Source organism: Conger conger, chromosome 8, assembly GCF_963514075.1.
Source record: "Conger conger chromosome 8, fConCon1.1, whole genome shotgun sequence".
NCBI lineage: Eukaryota > Metazoa > Chordata > Actinopteri > Anguilliformes > Congridae > Conger > Conger conger.
Window position 1 is genome coordinate 9,543,386 of NC_083767.1, and position 20,720 is coordinate 9,564,105.

General features: G+C 40.5%; 1 protein-coding gene across 2 annotated transcripts; it reads right to left on the bottom strand.

The window, feature by feature from the left end:
- Positions 1–7,227: 7,227 nt before the first annotated feature.
- Positions 7,228–19,567, bottom strand: LOC133135431 (cytochrome P450 4V2). Of its 2 annotated transcripts, none has more exons than XM_061252420.1 (11): positions 19,364–19,567; positions 18,972–19,084; positions 18,450–18,535; positions 16,517–16,707; positions 16,023–16,092; positions 15,727–15,853; positions 14,371–14,544; positions 12,954–13,056; positions 12,031–12,165; positions 11,239–11,418; positions 7,228–8,734 (listed from the first exon to the last, which is right to left on the bottom strand). In XM_061252420.1, the coding sequence occupies exons 1-11, from the start codon at positions 19,554–19,556 to the stop codon at positions 8,571–8,573; spliced, it is 1,536 nt and encodes a 511-aa protein (XP_061108404.1). In that variant the 5' UTR covers positions 19,557–19,567; the 3' UTR covers positions 7,228–8,570. The 2 variants fall into 2 exon arrangements, with proteins under 2 accessions (XP_061108404.1, XP_061108403.1); XM_061252419.1 differs by having other exon boundaries at positions 14,371–14,583.
- Between the last annotated feature and the right edge of the window lie 1,153 nt (positions 19,568–20,720).

Consider the following 20,720-nt stretch of genomic DNA (forward strand, 5'->3'; position numbering starts at 1 on the left):
AGTCAAAGCCCTAGAGGGGGAGAAGGAGACAGAGGAGAACTGAAAGCTATGCACAACACCTAGTAAAGGTGTAAAAACAACAAAAAATAAGCCAAATCCACATTCTTAATAAGCCAAAACATATACACACTATAGACCTCAAGGATCAAGTAAGTCTAGGAATATGTAGAAGGAATGCAAATATATACATTAATCCTTGACCAGCACAAAAGGAAAAACATAGTATAAAAAAAGAAATATTATATATTTGAAAATCCAAGATGGAGGATGTATGTTCAGCACCAAAATCCTATGTGACAAATGATGAATCAATAATAAAAGGGAATATACCTCAACTAGCTAATCTCACTACTTTCCGCGGAATGGACTGCAATACCATGAACTGTTTTATTAAAACAAACTGGAAATGAGCTGACAAAGACAAATACACCAGGGCAGTTCTGGAACGAGACTGCCAGGAGTCAAAACAAGTTAAACTGCCGGCTTTAGTGTGATTATCCAAGCGGCTCAGTGAGAGGACTATAGTCTTGTTAAATTGAGAATGGTCACCATCAGTCATCAGTAATAGGACTGTCAAAATTGTTTGAATATAAAGTTCACAGTAGTTTTTCAACAAATGCAACAATATAAGACACTGTGCACTGTGCTTTACTTCAAGTGTGTACAGACAAACAGTGACTCTTCCAAAAATGGGATTATAACTGTGATTTAATCACATCATCACCGATAATTATTTGCTAATGTTTTATGAATCACTGCACGTCTTATGTGATTGGGTAATGTAGTGCTGAACAAATGGTGAAATTAGCTGGTTTTAATGATTGATGTTATTATTGTTAATGCTTTTCCAGTGGCTCACCCTGAACCTGCCAATGCCAGCTGTAGCCAGGTGGCATGCGACTAGCCTCGATGTCACCTGGGAGGAAGCGTTTCAGATGGCCGGGATGACTTATTTCTCAAGAGCAGTCTGTGTGCAATGACTACAGACTCCCCAATTCTTTTCTTGCTCTAATGCTATGACTATCACACAGCTCAGCAGGAGACATACAAAGTAAAAAATAAGCATTGCCAAAGAATAAATTGTTGTCTTGATGGAGTACATTGCAGTGATGAGATCTGCTTAGATTATCATATAATCAGAATTGGGGATAAAATGTATTCAGAATCCCCCTCAGTGTCTTCATTTTAAGTTCCAGAGACAAAAATCCATGTTCAAAATTAGTCACATCCGGTGAAAACCAATTTATAATCTTATTTAGACAAGCCATCAAAGCTACGCAAGTTTTTGAACACAGCATTTGGCTAATGAAACTGTTCTTACATTTCGTAGCTTGGTATTTAACTTGTCAATATCTCTGTATACAGTTTACCACTCATTTCAGAAATGCAGTGTACTTCCTTGTTATTCAGCTAACTATTTAAATTAATAAGTTTGGTAATAGGCATTTTTGAATAAAGAATCATAAAGCTCAATTGATAGCTCCATTTGCAAGTTGTATTACAACTAAGCATTCAATTAAGAAAGACTTGCAATCCATTTTAATACCTTGTAACCTTAAAATGAGTTATTGAACACCACTTTATTCCAGGGAAATGGCTGCATTGGCTAACCACAAGGAATTTGAAACAAAATTGTGGATCTACATTAAGGCCATTATTCATGTCCTGAGAGTTTTTTCCTGCTGGCCCGAATCTCTGCTGTTAGGATCTCTGGACTCTCTGAGAGGTAAATTGTTGCCTTCACAATGGTTTTTTTGTACATGGATTTGACAACCCTCTTGCTAAAATTCCACAGACACATTCAAATTGCAAAGCTGTTCTAGTAAAGAGCATTGGGTGGCTGCACGGGTGAACTGCAAACTTGTTCACTATAATTTAATAACATGTGCGGTGTGGAGAAGGCTTGGGTCGGCTCAGGTAAAAGACCCCGATTTTTTGTGACGTGATGATGTTTGTTCAATATGGAGCTGGGAGAATGGGATTTTCGGAACAAGTTCTTCTCCTGCTCAAAATACCCAGCATGCAACAGTATTTAGACAAATGAATGTGCTACTACAGGTTCAGGGTTATTTATGGCTGTCGTATAGCATGTGACTGTATACGACTGTCTACTTGCAAATGCTCATGTATTATAAGATATTGCAGATTATTATACATAATTAAAATGTAATGTTGCTCCATTGTTAACACTATCTGATCACAAACAAATACCACTTATATGATAACAATGGAGAGGTTATGATCCAATTTCAATGATTACACTGTAGCTGTAGACGGGCTGTCAATAACTAATGATGTATTTTTTCTGTCATTTAAGGTAGCTCTGTAGATTCATGCAAAGTTTGCTAAGCCAGGAACTTCGTTTTTTCTTAAACTAAACCTTGTGGAGTGATCATGTTGCAGCAGATACACTAGCCTTTTAACTGTACAATTTTGATGTTTCCAACAATCTGGAACACGAAAAAATATGTAGGACCCTTATTAACAATGAGAATTCATCATTGTTGAGCAGTCCTAAAACGCATCTATGCTGTTGTCAAGATTCTGAATTTCAGTTCATATTTTTGTGCAGTTTATAGCTAGAGTGGCCACTATTACATGTTCTGACAAGGACTGTCAGTATGTTTGTAAATTACAAACACTGTCCTTTGGTTAGACGCAAAAGTGTGTCACATTGCAACCACATTCTAATCTGTTCAACACTTTTGCTTACGTCATCACATTTTATGTCATCACATCACGTTAACAAATTTTTTCAGCAAGGTAACTAAGTTATCAAACCCGCACAGACTCCACACGGGCAGGCAACGCATGAACACACCAACAAGATGGAGGTTTTATTTGGACAACGGGAAGCTTTATGCTTGGCAGTAATTTTGATTTTATGTGCAGGCATTGTCGAGAGCCTCCGTTTCCCGTTCCTGTGCTGTGAAGTGTCAATCTGAGACCCACTAAATCTGTCTCTTTACCAGTGTTCTGCTCAGTTTACCTGCAATTCTCTCAGAAATACTGGCTGTTACACCATGATGAAAAGCAGTTCTGAGCTGTGTTTTTTACGGGATTGGCTTTTTTCACTATGCAGTTTGACGGATCCTAGTCCTTCACTGTCTATGTTTCTGATGCAATTTCCGTAATTCTTGCTTTATAGGTGGTAAGGCTCTGACGGTACATACATTGTGTGTGTAAATAATAAAGAAAAATAATAAAATGACAAATTTGTTGTATCAAATTTCTCAGAATCGTGAAATGAGATGAAATCCTGGCAAGTAACCGTTTCTTAATTTGATTCCAAGTTTGGAGAACGGTGATCCTGCAAATACCAAACATTATCTTTTTAATTTGTTATTAGCTTCACCAAACTGCTGGAAATCTTACCAAAGTATCCCCTTTCAGCCCCCACGCAATGTACCAACCAATGTATTGCAAAAGACAATAGCAATTCCACATTCAAATAACTAAAAAATAGCGGTTTTGCTGTAATGCTATAATCTTCAGGTTGGCTTGCATATATGAAACTCAAATTTGCTTTCTTATGTTGTTACAGAATGTGAACTAGACATGATTACAAAGGTACAGTTCTGCCTTATAGAAAATCAGAATGCCCAGGAACAAAGAAATGTAAATAATGAAAAATTTGCCCCAGGTCTATGAAAACTATTTAATTATGACCATTTGAACAGACACCCTCAATTTTACTTATTTTTTTAACAATACAATTCAAAATTCTTCTCCACATCAGAAATATTTCTTCTCCTTAAAAAATATTCTAAAGTTGTCCATTTAAAACTCTGCTTTGAATCCAGTTAGTTATTACAAGACTGGAGGATTCGACATTCTCCTTTTTGTACCTGGTATGATTGATCTTCCTCTCCATTCACACCCGTAGGTAGTTGGGTGCTTTTGATGAACTGTACCCTTTGAAGAGAGGAACACTTAAGACCCTGCATAATCTCCCATAATCCCCTCGTGCTATAATGACTGACTGAGCTCCTGTCCTATCATGAGTGACCTGCACCTGGTGAACTGCCCACTGCCTTTCAGAGCAGTTTGCCTTCGTAAGTGTGATCCTTTTGAAACATGTTTTGAGGGCTTTGTGAATAACCCCAGTGTTTATGTCTGAGCTGCCAACAGTCACAATGTCAGACATGCATATCAGAGTTTTCAACTGAATGCTGATTATGACACCATGAAAGACATGCCTGTTGGCGAGGGCTGTCAGTGAGGTTTGTCGGCTGTTATTTCAAGCAGTGTAAGACATTAAGCATCTGTTAAATAGCAATTGCTATACTGTTACTGCATGCCCTGTGAGCCCTTCCCTTGCTGAGAAAAACAGTTCAACATTGTAGTATAGAAAGGCCCAATGATCAATGTTTTACATTACATTACATTACATTTCTAGATTACTTTTAGTTAGCAGACACTTTTATCCAAAGCTTCTGTGGATCACAAACTAAAGTTTCGCAAAGAATGTTGTGCATAGTTTATTTCAGTGCTACTTTCCTTTCCAAACTAAGAAAACAAACAACAAGTCAACATCAAAGTGCTGCCTGGTGTCTTCTGTGGCAGTGCGTGTGTGTGTGCGTGCGTGTGTGAGTGTGTGTGTGAGCAAATGCGTGTGTGTATGTGTGTCTGATAGTCCATCACCCACCCCCAACCCCCCTAGTGGCATTACAGCAGTCCATGGGTGAAAACGCCCACTGAAACCGAGCTAATTGAACATCCAGGGCATGGCATGAGAAATGCGTCCAAAGTACAGAGTGTGTCCTATCCGGCTCTATATAGGGCGGGTCATCCATACTTCTCTCTCCTCTGGTGAGACTGTGGAGCAGGGCCTGCTGCCTCCATGGTCTCTGCCGGCTTCTCCAGCTGCTCCGCCGTTCTCCACAGTCCCGCTCGCCCGGGGGATTCCATACTGGGTAAAAATAGACGGCCCGCTCAGCATTCATTAGCACATCATAGCGAGAGCATTTGTTAAGAGAATTACCCAACACATATCAGGAACATGCGGTGTCCTATAAAACACATCCACTGACACATCTTCTGGGGGAATTCGATGACACTCACGAAAATCAGCATCTGAAGTTTTGCGCTGAAATGCACTGCAGACACTAGCGTGTTGTGCACTCCATCACTCGCTCACGTGAAAACAATAAACTCATGGTTCCCTTCCCCTGTTCCTGGAAATCTATCATGCTCTAGGTTTTCATTTAACCCTAATTTGACGCACCTGATTCTACTGAAAAGCAGCTCAATGAGATCGGTAGCTGTAGAATGAGGTGTGCCTTTTAAAGACTGTGCAGCCTCCGTTTAAATTTAAATTGTTCCTTTAGTAACTAAATTACAATAGTATTTTTCTACTTATTAGACTTTGAAAAGATAAAAAACCTTCTTTGGTGTAAAACCTGAACTTCTTAATATAGCAGACTCAAGACTGGCCGGGCGTGTCAGTTCTTTCCTAATTATGTGTGCATTCACTTTTGATTGACAGTCCAGGCCACTCACTCCCACTGACCTGGACCATGTCAGTTTGTCATCAGACTTTTGAAAACTCATCCGGAAAGGTCAGTCAGTTTACTAGCACAGGAGCTGATGCCACCACTTTTCACTGTTGCCTAACTTTAGTTAGCTAAACTGTTGTGTTGGCAAAATGATGCATTACAGACTCTGTGCAATTTTTTCACTTTTGTCTCGCTATTTGTGTCACCATTTAAGCAGCATCACGGAACCGCAAAATTGTGAGTGACATTGGCCTGCATTTTAACTCCAGGTAGGCTTGAAAAACCCTTTCCATTTTAATTGTCAACATAGATCACAGAAGCAGCTGTGCTTGCATGAGCAAAGGGTTGTACTATTTTAAAAAACTGTGAGTATAAACTTTAAGCTCGACATGCAAGCAATGACAGCGAGTCATTTGAATATCCTGTTAGGTGACGTTATATAGTAGTTGCCTGGACATTGATTGTTATTCCAGTGTCATACAAATATAAACTGTATGTACTTTAGGTTGTTTGATGTTAGCATTAAAAGCTGTAGAATCCGAATCCAGACCTGAGGTTTTGGCAAAGCCTACCATCTTGAGAATGGCTTTGCCAAAATGTTGGCACAGACATGGTAGTTCATTTATATATTAATAAATTAATGAAATAACCTGTTTTTTGTTTTTTTGTATGTGCCTGCCCCTGTTTCCTCAGTTGTCACACATGTGATTTCATATAGAAAATGTAATCTACACTACAACTAGCATAGGAATCGTGATGAATTCTAAAGCCATACTGTTGCTTAGGCTGCACCATTCTGTAGACTTGAGACTTGACTTGGACTCTAGCTCAGAGACTTGAAGCTTGACTTGGACTCGTCCCTCAAAGACTTGAGACTTGACTCGGACTTGCATTTGATGACTTGTGAACATTTCTGCATTACATACATGTATGACATAATTTTAAAATCAATGCGTAAGTAACCTTATAGTCTTTGGACATAATATAAGCATTTTAAAATCATGATTCTTAATGTCTTTAAGGGTTGGAGTGAATTCCTATGGTAGATTAGAACAGGGTTGGGAACCACTGCACTAAGCAAACCATGTAGGCTTACCGCTTTCATTTGTTTTCAATTCAGAGTAAACCCCATGTGACTCAACACTGGTATCCCCACAGAAAAAAGATGTTAATGAGGTGTAAGACTGCCTCACTGTGGACAGACATGTAGGAGTAGGTGTGTGTGTGTGTGTGTGTGTGTGTGCCCGTGTTTGTGCGCATGTGTGTGCGAGTGCATGCGTGTGCATGGATGTGTGTCTGTGTGTGCATGTGTGTGCATGGGTGTGTGTGTGTGCGTGTGTATATGCATGCATTGTTTTATTCTGCATGTCTGTAACATTGTAAAGCGCAGTGTGAGGGTAATAATAACAAACAGACTGTAATGATGATTGTCCTTTGATGGTGAGCATTTCTCTTCAGTAGACAAAAAGAACACTTTGTAAGTGAGCAAGAGCACGTACTCTACAATGCTGCCGAATTCTGAATTCATATTATTAGCTGTCATTATATTAAAGGTTAAAATCCAACTGAAATAAATAACAAAGTCATAGACTTCATCTAAGCTCAATTAACTGCAATAAAGTCAAGTGTGTCATTGTTCTTTAAATATCATCTATGCATAACTATCTCATAATGATTTATATTATGCATTTGATTCATATTAATTATCGTTGATTGATTTTATGTCACATGCTCCATGAGGTGTTCGCTCAAATTAATTATTTAGATAAGCAATTTACTAAACATAAAAAAATCATTGGATCACCGTTGTGTGATCACTGATACAGCATGCCATACCATGCTGTAAAGTCCAGCTATACCAGGGAGACCAACTTGAAAACTGAGCTGGTCATAAGCTGATCTAGTTGCATATGAGCTGGTCAACCAGCATGACCAAGCTGGTCATGAAGCTGGTCTACATGGGTATGAGCTGGTCAACCAGCATGGTGAAGCGTTATGAAGCTGGTCTAGCTGGGTATGCTGGTAGCTTATCTGAACTGGCAGCTGGTCAAAACATAGCTTGAACTGGTAACATCATGTCAAGCTGGGAGCTGAACTGGTCATGGTCAACTTACAAAACCATGTTGAGCTGGGAGCTGGCCTTAACTGGTCAACCAGCTACCAGCTGCTGGTTTTTTTTTCAGCAGGTTATAGTCTTACTGGTCAAATTTATTCAAGGTTTAAAACTAATTCTGGAGCGTGGGGGTGGAAACATATTTTATTTTTATTCACAGCCTTGCAGTTAAGTATTGAGAGAACTGATGTCAGTTCTTTCTGTGTCCATAAAAAGCTGGGGGAACCTGACATGAAATATGCCATAAAACCACGGTTCCACTCTGTCCCAAGCTTCCAAATGTCTAAGCTGATTTGTGAAGTTCTCATACAATCCATTCAATCCATCCAATCCATTCAATCCATTCAAACCATTCAACCCATTAAATCCAATATTGACACACAGAGGGGCCTACTGAAGCTGCAGAAAAGGCTGTTGGAACAACTTCCCTGATATGATAAGGTTTTGTGATTTTCCAGGATTTGTTTGGTTGGGGTTTCTCAATTTCACAGTGCCATACTCTCTCATAAATCATTGGTAATAGATATAGTGCGTTTATTTCTCGCACCATTTCCTGTTATTGCTGCTCTATTTCACTGATTCCAACCAATTTGTGCCATTGGTCCTGAGCCACATGGCTACTAGGAAAAAACCTCTTACATTCGAGAAACCACTGGTTACATTCCCCATCAATTTCAACAGGCACTATTTGTGACAGTCAGTTTTGTTCAACTGAGACATTCATAATCTCGTTCCGCAATTAAGGAGCTATTTTCCGGTAGTTATGCGGTACCAGTGAAGTCCACTGTGATGTGCAAAAAATATATGGGAGACTAGAATTCAGTGTCCCAAGTATAAACAAGCATGAGGCAGCTGTAACAGGGCTGGTGAGATTAGCGAATAAAAGCTCTAGGAAACACGAAAGGATGTGGGGTTTTTTGTCATAGAGAGGGGGGGCTTTGCATCGGCTGTGCAGGTTTCTAGCGTGTTCTCTGCTCCAGTTTGATCCAGATGCCCTTCTCCGGGCGCAGTATCAGCTCTCCCAGGGGTCGTAGGTCATCCCGGTTCTGACAGGACTCCACGGCGAAGCGGCGTAATATCCACGCCAGGACCACCTTCTCCTCCATCAGAGCGAAGCGCTGACCTGCACCAGAGCACACGCGTGAGTGAGGCACACACTCACTCTCTCTCTCTTTCTCTCTCTCACACTTTCTCTCACACTCTCTTTCTCTTTCTTATACTTTCTCTCACACTCACTCTCTTTCTCCCACTCTCTCCTCTCCTCTCTCTCTCACACACAAACACACACACTCACTCTCTCTCTCTTTCTCTCTCTCACACTTTCTCTCACACTCACTCTCTTTCTCCCATTCTCTCCTCTCCTCTCTCTCTCACACACAAACACACACACTCACTCTCTCTCTTTCTCTCTCCTCTCTTTCTTTCCCTCTCTCTCACAAACATACACACACTCACACTCTTTCTCTCCTCTTTCTCCCACTTTCTCTCCCTCTTTCTCTTCTCTCTCTTTTTCTCCCTCTCTCTCCTCTCTCTCTCTGTTTCTCCTACACTCCCTCCTCTCTCTCTCCCTCTCTCACACACAAACACACACACTCACTCTGTCCTCTCTTTTTCCCACTCTCTCTCCCTCTTTCACATACACACACTCACTCTCTCCTCTCTCTTTCTCTCTCTCCTCTCTCTCTCCCTCTCTCTCACACACACACACACGCACACATACCCACACACACAGACACGCAACAGAAACACATAAAAATGTACATACACAAGCACACGCACACACATTCTAACACACACATGTAAAAGAGACACATACATTTACCAACAACACGGACAGTCATGCCTGCACACACCAATTCATGCGCAGACTAACAAACGGCCCAAGATATTACCCAGCTCTTTTACCTACAGCAATGACTAGACGGCAGTGGTTTCGGAGAAAACACCTGTTCAGAATTTTTCTTTATTCTTAGAGTGCACGACAGTGCGTAGAATATCAAAGACAACAGAGCAGCAGAGAAGCGTTTTCCCCCTCGGACTCTCACTGTTTTCTCCCGGCTGTGTGGAGAGGACCGTTTAGCCCCGCGAAAGCGGGCTGAGAGCAGCGATCTGTCACAGCCAGCAGGAGGAGACAGCACAGATGAGTAGCCCTGCACGCTCTCACTGGGGATTAAAGCACTCTGCTATTTTTGTGGAGAGACACTTAATGGATGATTGATTCTGGAGGCAGAATGGCCATTCAGAACATTAGAATCAACTGTTGGAAGACAGGCAGGATATCATAACAAATGCGTGCCGGACTGGAAGGCAACCCTCGGAGGGAGATAGGCGCCTGCTCTTAGACTCTGTCTTCAAAGCCATTTTCATCTGTTCTTTTTCGTTTTTACTTTTTATGTTTAATGTTACACGTTGAATGGCCTGGGCCATTCCTGAAAATCTTCAGATCTGTGTCTCTTAGCATGTCATATGCGCATTTTGGCATTTTCAAGAGACTTTCATGCAGAGGAATTTACACAGTCTACTATAGGATATAGGACCATTAACATTAGTTTAATATCACTAGTATCGCCACAGGAAGTCTGGCAATATAATTATTACATGAGCACTTGAGTGGTCTGTGAACATGGGATCAGTAGTGGCCCCCTCTAATACAACTTTCTTTTTTTATCAGTGAGGGCGAGTTTCACAGACACTGATCAAGCTTAGCCCCAAAACTGTTTAGAATGGAGAATCTACATTCTAAACAGAATTCAATCAAGGACTACACTTAATCTGTGTCTGTGTGTAGCCTGAGGTGTTCACAAGGGAGGGCTACTGTACATATCCATGCATTTCAAATTTTCTCATTTCAACATACAGTAATATACAGTGGTCATTGTGGTCATTTTTATGGGCAATATAACAAAATCGGTGCCATAGCGGAATTGCAGGCAATGGTGTACTTCAATAATATTATTGATCTATGTACAGTACTGTGCAGAGTCTAGGCACCCTAGACTTTATTATAAATATGTTTATTTTTGTGTGTGTTAGTATAAAAGAACACATTTGAGATTTCCAAAAATTCATTCTCCAAAAGATTACATTTTACAGAGACATTTTTGTATTTCATTTTAAAAAGTAACATGTTACTGTAAGCAATTGACTTCTTTTTACAAAAAAACTTGATCAAGGCTGTCTGAGATCAGAAGCAAGGAGCCAACCAAAGTCTGCAGAAGAACTGTGGCAAGTTCTCCAACATGCTTGGAACAACCTCCCTGCTTATTGACTTATAGAACTGCAGGACAGCGTTGGCTATCTCAGAGAAGTGATGCAGTTTTAATGCCGAGGGGTGGTCACAAAAAATATTGATTTGGTAGTTTTTAACTCTTCTGCCAAATTATTAAAATGTAATGTAAAATGTATAGTATGTTTATTTAGGAACTTTCATTGAATTATCTTTGAAATAATCTGTACACAATGCTATACAGGGGCCTAAGATTTTTGCACAGGACTGTATGTGTTTTACATGTGCCAACAGCTTCATGTTTTTCAATCTTTGTCAATCCCTGATTTTGACAGCTGGGTTTGAATGTGAATCCTATTCAGAAAGAGAAGAGAGAAGGTACATTTGCAATCTGCACATACCGATGCAATTCCTCATTCCTGCGGAGAACGGAATGAAAGCAAATGGATTTCTCCCTGCAGAATTCTCCGGCAAGAAGCGCTCCGGCCGGAACTCTTCCGGGTCAGGGAAGTATCGTGGGTCTCGGTGCAAAGCATATGGTATGATGACCGCGTTGACTCCTTCGGGAACTCTGAAGCCATCTGCAGCAGGAAGATGTTCAGATTCTGATACATGACAACAACAACAACAACAACAACAACAGTGTACAGAATGTGTGCCACACAATGCTGTGCTCTGCCAGGATGTGTACTTTTGTTTCTGAAGGTTTGACATGTGCTGAAATCAGAGCCTTTTCATTTCACATATAATTAACCATTCATCAGATAAAAATAGAGTAATAACTGAATGTTTTGACAAGATCAACTGCAATGTATTAACAAAAATTTAAAAATATATATATCTCTAGAATTCCATAATATCATTATGTAGTATAAAGTATGTATCGACACATGCAGAATTTTGAAAAGTATTTGCAGTTTATGTATTCCTTACAGAAGTCTAGAAGTGAGAAAAAGTTTGACATCTCACTGCACTTTAATTTATCTTGACAGGAATTATTTCATCTTCAGCCACAAAGCACCGACGATTTTGTTTTTTTCACGGTGGGTAAAAATAGAATGCCTGACAAATGCTGCTGTGTGGAGAGGCGGATGATCTATGTGCCCTCAGACAGGACGCGTGTCTGTGATCACCTCCGCTGTCTCATGAACAATGTGGAGCTAGCGGTGTCGCGACAGTCTGCCGCCACCTACTGATGCGGCAGTCTTCGCAGACGCGTCGTGCGAACAGCGGGACGGAGGGAAAGATGCGCAGGCTCTCCTTCACCACGCACTCCAAGTAGCGCAGCCCGCGCAGGTCTTCCATGGTCACCGGCCGCTCCGACGACCCTGAGACCCGAGTACAGAGCTCTCTTACTATTTAGGATGTTTCAAATTAGTGCAAGTATATCTGAAATCACTGCTGCATATAACAGTGTGATAAAACTAGCTAGATATGGAACTACATTCAGTGAAGTATAATCGTGTACCAACACTGGACACTATGCTGGCACAAGTATCCCACAATGCATTTTGTTAAGTTAAGACCCAAGCAACCAGGAGGGCTGTGTTCAGATCAAAGCGGCAGAAGAGTTGAATGATTTAAATGCAAGTATTACCTTTCACTATGCTCAGTGGAACATAGTTTCAATCAATTCATATGTTTTAAATATTTTTTATGTTTTCCTGACACTAAGTCACATGAACTAGCTGCTGTCATCAGTGTCCACTGTGCTTAAAGTGGTGGTGGTCCATGATGAAGTAGTATGTCTGAAAAGTATTGGTAAGAAACTTATTGGTCTTCTGCTGCTATAGCCCATCCAATTCAAGGGTTTGACATGTTTTGCATACCATTGTTGTAACGTGTGGCTATTTGTGTTACTGTCACCTTCCTGTCAGCTTTAACCAGTCTGACAGCCTTTCTCCTTTGACCTCTCTCATTAACAATGCGCTTTTGTTTTTTTGCACCATTCAAACTCTAGGGACTGTTGTGCGTGAAAATCCCAGGAGATCAGCTATTTCTGAGATACTCTAACCACCCAGTCAGGCACCAACAATCATTCCATGGTCAAAGTCACTTAGATCACATTTCTTCCCAATTCTAAAATGGTCTGAAAAACAGCTGAAGCTTGGGGTACCGAACACCTCCTGGAGCTCCTGCCAGACCTTTCTCTGTTCTTCTGGGTGAGAGCCCAGAAGGTAAAGGGTCCAGTTCAACGAGGCTGCTGTGGTGTCATGGCCCTAAAACAGGAAATAAAGGGATACTCACAAGGCTCACTTGGCGTCTCAGTGCAAAATAACTCTGGTAATATTGATACGGATAGAGTACATGCTATCCTATCTGGACTCTCATAAACTCTGTTTGACTTGAGTTAACACAGAACAGCTTACTATGTGGTTTTCGGGGATGCTTCTGAAATGTAATCTCTGAAGGAAAAGGCAATTAAATAGTGACAGTTTGTTTTATCTGGAAACCTTTGCTAACACACATTGCATTTTGAAAGATTGCGATTTATAAAAACATCTAATCTTATCCTTTCCAGAACCTTTTTACTTACCCAATTTGAATGAGACAAGAGCAATCAATTATTATGTACAGTAGAGGAGTTATTTAGACTTTAAGATAAAGCTATAAAGCATTACTTGCACATAAAGGTATGTTTCCAGAATGAACTTCACACTGTCAGTTTTTTGTGAGGGACCTGCACAAAAAGGTTTTTGAGCAGTTGTACAGTTTGTAAACAGAGGTCTTGTTACAAAAGAGCGTCATACAGTATAAGTTATACACAGTACTATAAATACTATAGTATATAATGTGTAATACATAGAATATGTAATAATGTATGTAAATATACTATAAACAATTACATTTCTGCTGCTATATACTTACATTTTTTCCCCCATTCCTGATGGTTGATGTCAACATTAACTGAAGACCCGTATCTGCATGATTTTATGCATTGCACAGCTGCCACATGATTGGCTGATTAGATAATCGCATGAATAAGTAGGTGCACAAGTGTTCCTAATAAAGTGAGTCACTGTAATCATCAAGTGTAAATTTTAGAACCACCTACAGGCTCATGAGGGCTGATTCAGTCACTTTAGTGCAATGACCCCCAAAAATATTTCCTTCTTACACTTAAGTAGTAGGGTTTTAGTTACTAAATTTTCTCATGGGAGATGATCAAGGCAGATATAAAGCATGGACGTCTTCTAAGACTTTACACTTTTGTGGGTAAGAGAGGTCAGGGGTCATATGAGCCTTCTCTCAATGGCTGCAGTGGCCTTACAGGGCATGTTATGTTCATGCAGAAATGATCTTAAGATTGAGTATTTTTGGGAGACCACTAAGAGGCTAAATTATAAATGGTAAGATTCTTATCAATCCGTTACAACCCAGTATGAAACATTCAATTCGCTTATATTTTTCATCTTCTTCAACGTGTTGAACTTACAGCACAAGCAGAGAGATACAGACTGCCTGTGGTGCTGCGGGTAATGGAAGATGAGAGTGAGCAGGCCCTTGTCTGCACCCTGCCGTTTTGCGTTTACCTCGAACATGAAGGTGTCCACCTCCTCCTGAATGTCTCTGTGGCTGAGACTGTGCCCTTCCTCGTCTGTGCTCTCCAGAAGCATGTCCAGGAAGGCTCTCCTCTTCCTCGCGCCGTGTTTGGATTCCCCATCAGAGTCGGCGTGGCTCATGGACTCTGCTCTCTCCCTGATTACCTGCAAGGTCACGTCCTTACACCACTGCTCAGTTTCGCTCTGTTGCCATGGAGTTGGGATAGACATACAAATGAATGTGTTGCCTTGGCACTGCAGCGGCGAAGGCAATTGCGGAGATGTTTCAAGATATCAGCTGGCTTTGAAGATAAATGGAAATAAATTACTGGGTTAAATTAACACAGGGATGAGGGGAATATGGACAAAATATGTTTCGTGCACAATATTTTTTTATCTATCTTGATGGATGGATGGCAATGTGCACAAGAAATAGTGAAGGAGTGTACAAGCCAGAGCAGATCGCTTTTTGAGCAGCACAATTAAGCTAGTATGTGGATATCACTTATGACAACTAGCTATAGCGGGAAAGTGTTCGTGCTAACCTGACAAACCACATTTGAAACCCCTTCAATCATGGTAATGACATAATTGTCCCAGACTTATTGTAATTTTTGGTACTTGTTTGGTACAGTTGCCTCATGAATTTTCACAAACATATTGTTGCTGCTCTGTACTGTAAGCTCCATAATACCACAGTGATTATTAGCAGCATTACTGTGTGCAAAATGTTGAGTAGTGCAAATTCCACCACATTCAGGCCAGAGACGATTAAACAGATTTACCTTCAATGTACACTCACTGAGCACTTTATTAGGTAGACCTGTACACCAGCTTGTTAATCCAAATATTTAATCAGCCTGTTATGTGGCAGCAACTAAATGCATAAAAGCATGCAGCCATGGTCAAGAGGTTCAGACGTTATTCAAACCTAATCAGCATGGATAAGAAATGCAATCCAAGTGACTTTGACCATGGTTTGACTGTTGGTGCCAGACAGGGTGGTTTGAATATCTCAAGAAACAGCTGATCCACTGCAATTTTCATGCACAACAGTCTTTGCAGAGAATAAATACATAATAAAGTGCTTACTGAGTGAATCATTACTCAACAACGCAATTACAATTGTACATACACCAAAAGGCTCCTCTGGGTCTCTATGGGGAAACCCTATCAAGTGTTCTTTGATGGGAAAAATGGTTTGATCTTTCACACTTTCTACACCGACCATAGAAGGTTCCATAAAAAACTCAAAAGCATTCCCCTCTGGAGACAAACCAAAGCAGCCTTGATTTCTGCTTCAAAAAGTACTTAAAAGGGGATAAAGAAGTCAGTGCGCTTACTCACACTCTCAGTGAAGGAATGCAGGATCTCCAGTCTTCTGTTGTGCTCTTTTCCCTCTCCCAGAAAATAGTAGATAAAATCTGGCCAAAACCACGGTGTCCTCTGCCTACGGGTGACGATATCGCTCATCCTGCAATAAGTCATACAACGTGATTCAAAAGTAAAAAAAATCTCAAATATGACTTTTTATGACGATTTTTGATATATGTTCTGGTGGCTTTGATGTCACATAAAACACAACTTCAGAGCAATATAAGCTTGAAATAGCCCTTTGTTCACACATTAAAAATGTCACTCACTTGTATACACTTTGAACATACTCGGAGTCAGAGTTATTCTGTGCGTAGATTTTCTTACCCATAGCAGTTTCTGAAAGATGAAGTCCAGGCATTTGTTAAATCATTTGTTCTTTCCGCATCCCTAGAGTCCAGATTAACACCTGGTTTTATTTTTATAAACCCTGGTGTTTGTCCTTTATCTAGAAATCACAATTACTGAGCCAGTGGGCCATTTCCTCTCATGTGGACTTCAGTTTTTCTCAGTGCTTTTCTGACAGAAGATAAAAGGGTTTATAATGTGACTACCATCAACTTGGGCACAGGGGTAATCATCCTGAACCTTTCAAATATTTATGTTTTTTTTTCGTTTGCTTGAATGGGAATTAAAGTATGCTGTCGGGTCTGCTCATCATTGGAACATACCATCAGGAAAGCTTCATTTCTCTTGAAAAAGTGCTTTTAAATGCATTATTGAACGTGCTTTTATGAAATGCTGTTTGCGTTAATGTACTGACCGCATATGATGTCCAGCGCGCAGAGTGTGACGAAACTAAAACAGTTAAACGATCCTCTTCCCGCCTGCTTCTCCAGTTTCTCGGTCAGAACCTCCGCCTGCTCGTTCATTACTTCGAGGAACTCGGTCAGTATGGAGAAGTGAAAAGTCGGGGTCAACATCCTCCGCCGTCTGCGCCATTTGTCACCTGTACTACAACCACGGAGAGACAAGACAAGCGTGTGACAATGTGATTCATGTGAAACCACTAACGGAACTCCGCTTCGGTCTTTTTGAAAAATTGCTCAATGGCTGTCACACAGAGGCACAAATTTGTTCTCCGTGTCTTAACAGGCACTTTTTAGGACAGACTCATTTTCCCCTGCAAGACCACATGACCAACCCATCCACTCTCCTGCCAGCTCATATTTTCTCAGGCTTACTACATTGTGAATACAAACCTGTTTTGAAACACTAATGGGAGAATTATTATAGACTCCTGAAGTTGTTTTGAAACAAGTACTTTTAATTTCTGATTTGCTAGTTGGCATAGTTTGTCCATCCATCCATCCATCCATCCATTATCTTAACCCACTTATCCTGAACAGGGTCGCAGGGGGGCTGGAGATTATCCCAGCATACATTGGGCGAAAGGCAGGAATACACCCTGGACAGGTCGCCAGTCCATCGCAGAGCACACACACCATTCACTCACACACTCATACCTACAGGCAATTTAGACTCTCCAATCAGCCTAATCTGCATGTCTTTGGACTGTGGGAGGAAACCGGAGTACCCGGCGGAAACCCACGCAGACACGGGGAGAACATGCAAACTCTGCACAGAGAGGCCCTGTCTGACGGGGATTCAAACCCAGGACCTCCTTGCTGTGAGGCGGCAGTGCTAACCACTGCACCATCCGTGCCGCCGGCATAGTTTGTGAGCAGGTTTTTATAAAGGTTAGATAGCGCTTCAGTGCATAACTGCCTCTGTGCCTGAACATATTTATTTTTCATAGCAGCTAAGCAGCAAATTAAATGTAAATATAAATATATAGCCAATGCAAATAACTGATACCTGTGCATTTACCTGAAAATATTTATGGTAACCTAAACCTGGGAAGATAAGGATGTCTATTATTGCATGTGGTTGCACTTTACTGTAAGTGTGTTATAACGGCATCATGTTATGAGTCAGACTGTATGTTATTACACAGTATGTAATATAGCTGATTGTAAAAAGTGAAGTCATATACTGGGAATTATATTCCATTGACCAATATCTGTAATCATCAAATGACTCATTATTTTAATTGGCAATTTTAAAGGAGATCTTTTCTCAATGAGGTTGACACAGTGGTGAGAGATGCCATATGCTGGTGAGCTTCTGAATCTATGAGCAGATATTGGTCCCTTTGCTTCCTCAAAAGTAATTCAGTTATATTCTCTAGAGTGCTCCATAATTGAATGTTATGAAATGTGATTTGTTCAGTCCTGAGAATTCTTCAGTCTTCCTCTGATAATGTTCTGGACTGTTTTGATAAATACCCCAGGTCCAGATGGGAAATGAAACAAATCAACAGAGCGACATTCTCCTTTTCTTTCAGAAGTGAAATATAAATGAGGAATTACCCACCAACTTATTGTTAATAATAGTGTGTATTTGAGTTCCTGTCGGCATATTTGCTTTCCACCAATGAACTGCACACTGCAATGTCATTTAAAATGGAAGATGTACAAAGGTTTGGTTTTATGAAGGGTTCAATTTACTTGAAACTCCAACTTGTGGATGTGACGGTTTTTCTGTGTAACTATTACTACTGCACAGTACAATTGTCAAAAAGTGTTAAATTGTAAATCGTATAGAGTATATATGGTCCAAATAATACTCTGTTACAGTTGGATTAACACTGTGTGTGTATGTGGAGTGAATAAAATACTGTATGTGAAACAAACCTAGTCAGAAGACCAGTTCCCAGCCAGGGGTACAGGAACCTGTAGGCAAATGATTTATCCAAGTGCTTTGGGTTGTTCAGCACCACCTAGGGACCAGAATATCACTATACACTTTACAACCGCATCTGAGAAAAATATAGGCTGTATTTTCAGGTCTGTAATCATAATTGCATATGATTACATTGGTCAATATCATTGAACTGACTAGCATCCATGTTTAAAGAGGGAATGTGCAATAATTAAAGCTGATTTTACTTGCTCTTCATACCCAGTATGACTCTATGTATCATTTTTATAATACTTCCAAGCTACTTCTGCTGTTATTAGCACCAGAGTGTTAATATTGATTCTTCAGTCTGTCAGAGGAGATTGCATACTGTCTGTTTATGCTGTCTATCGATACACATACAGTCTGGAGAGCTTTATCCTTTCTCTCATGCTAGTGCAGGCAAATATAATTTAACTAGTTTTCCAGGTAGTGAGACCAGGTATTTATTTGTTTGCTCCAAGGAGACACGTTACCTCAATAGTCTCTGCATGAAATAAGACAATGAAAGGTACTGGCCCTATCCATATCTTCAGCAGAGGCAAATGTCTGAACTCATTTGTGCCCTCTATGATCTGAGCGAAGAAATCTGTGAAAAACAACAGCCAAAAACAAAAACAACAATGGATATCTGTTATACACCATTTCCACAGTCAGGATTTAAGGGTGTGGAAAATATACACCACACAGGCAGTGCTGTCCTGAGATTTATTTGCCTTGAGACCATTTTATTATTAAGTTATTCAAGCCAATATCATTGCTGATTAAACAATGAGCGTAATCATACTAACTGAGATATGCAGGCCATTAAGATCACAGTGCCATTCACAAATTCAGTGGCACTGGCAACGCCACAGACATGGCTTACCTCCTGCATTGGCTTTGAACTGCAGAGCATGCCCTATGATAGGGTAAGCACCAGCAACTCCAGGAATCGGCTTCATCTCATACCATTTATACAAATACCCGCTGAGCAGCTCGTATGAGACGTAAGTCAGCAAAGCAAGAAAAACAGCCACCGCAATTAGCCCGAGTGTATAAACCAGTAACGCCATTGTCATCTCTGTGAGTTGTTGACGTGTGCCGTGTTTATGCTTGATGGCCTGTGCCTTTCATTTTTTTATGTACTTAAACTTTAGACTGATCTTAGTCCATTCTGTTAAACAGCAACTAGTATACAAGTTCACTGTAGGCTGTGCGTTCCTAAAGGGCTATTGTTTATTAGCGTGTGATTGGCTGAAATGCAGAATGAGTAAAAGTCACAACACAAAGAGCCTTCAGCCAGTCTGTGAGTGGAAACAGAGGGTATTTGTACGCGCCATGTCAGGCCATCTCGGCTGTGAAATGGATGGATCGTGCGAAGGTGTGTAATTTCTTCCAACTGACTGTGTTTGGTGGAGATTGCAGTTCTTCTTTTTAGTCATTCCAACCGGACTGGAGTCTCTGCGTGATATTCCTTTTTTTTGTTTTTTTTTTAGTCGAAGACTTACAGACGATGACGCTGATCAGCAAAGCAAATATCTGAAAATATGAGTGCAGGTTCTATATCAATAGCCAACTGTCAAATTATTTGCAATATTTGCACACCTATGAATTAAAGCACAACTGCGTACTCACCTTTTCATAATTGCTCAGGAGAAGGTAACTGTACCGTAAATATACCTCGCTGGTGAGAGAGGTTAGGGCAGTTACTGTTCTCCCAGGGTCAATAAAACAGGGTTGGGTGGCTACTATACAGTATATCAGTTTGACACAAACATTTTAGTCTCAATAAACCTGCCATGTCCAAAAATATGAAAGCCCTCCCGGAAAATGGTGTAGACAGTAGTGCCCAGCAGGCATGCTGTTAATGTAGTAATTGCCTTTGCTTGGTCCTCTATAAAGGTTGGGCCTGTTCTTAATGGATATAATCTCTGTGCTGCAGTTTTTATGAGCTCTCTTGCATCCCTCCGTAAGGGTGGTTTTGTGATTTGGTTTTAACTGGACTTTATTTCAGCCTCAGCCAAATAAATGGGAAGTACGTCCATGTCTGTGTCACACTTTGCATCTTATCACCATCCGACATGGTGGCCACATCCAGCTCTGCCACATCATATTAATGCACATTCATTACAATGGTTCAAAAGCCACTGTTATTGTAAAAAGAAACAATAATCTGACTCAATTACTAATCTGAATGAAACGATTTTCATGCTTTAATCGACGGCATAATCTAAAACAAATTA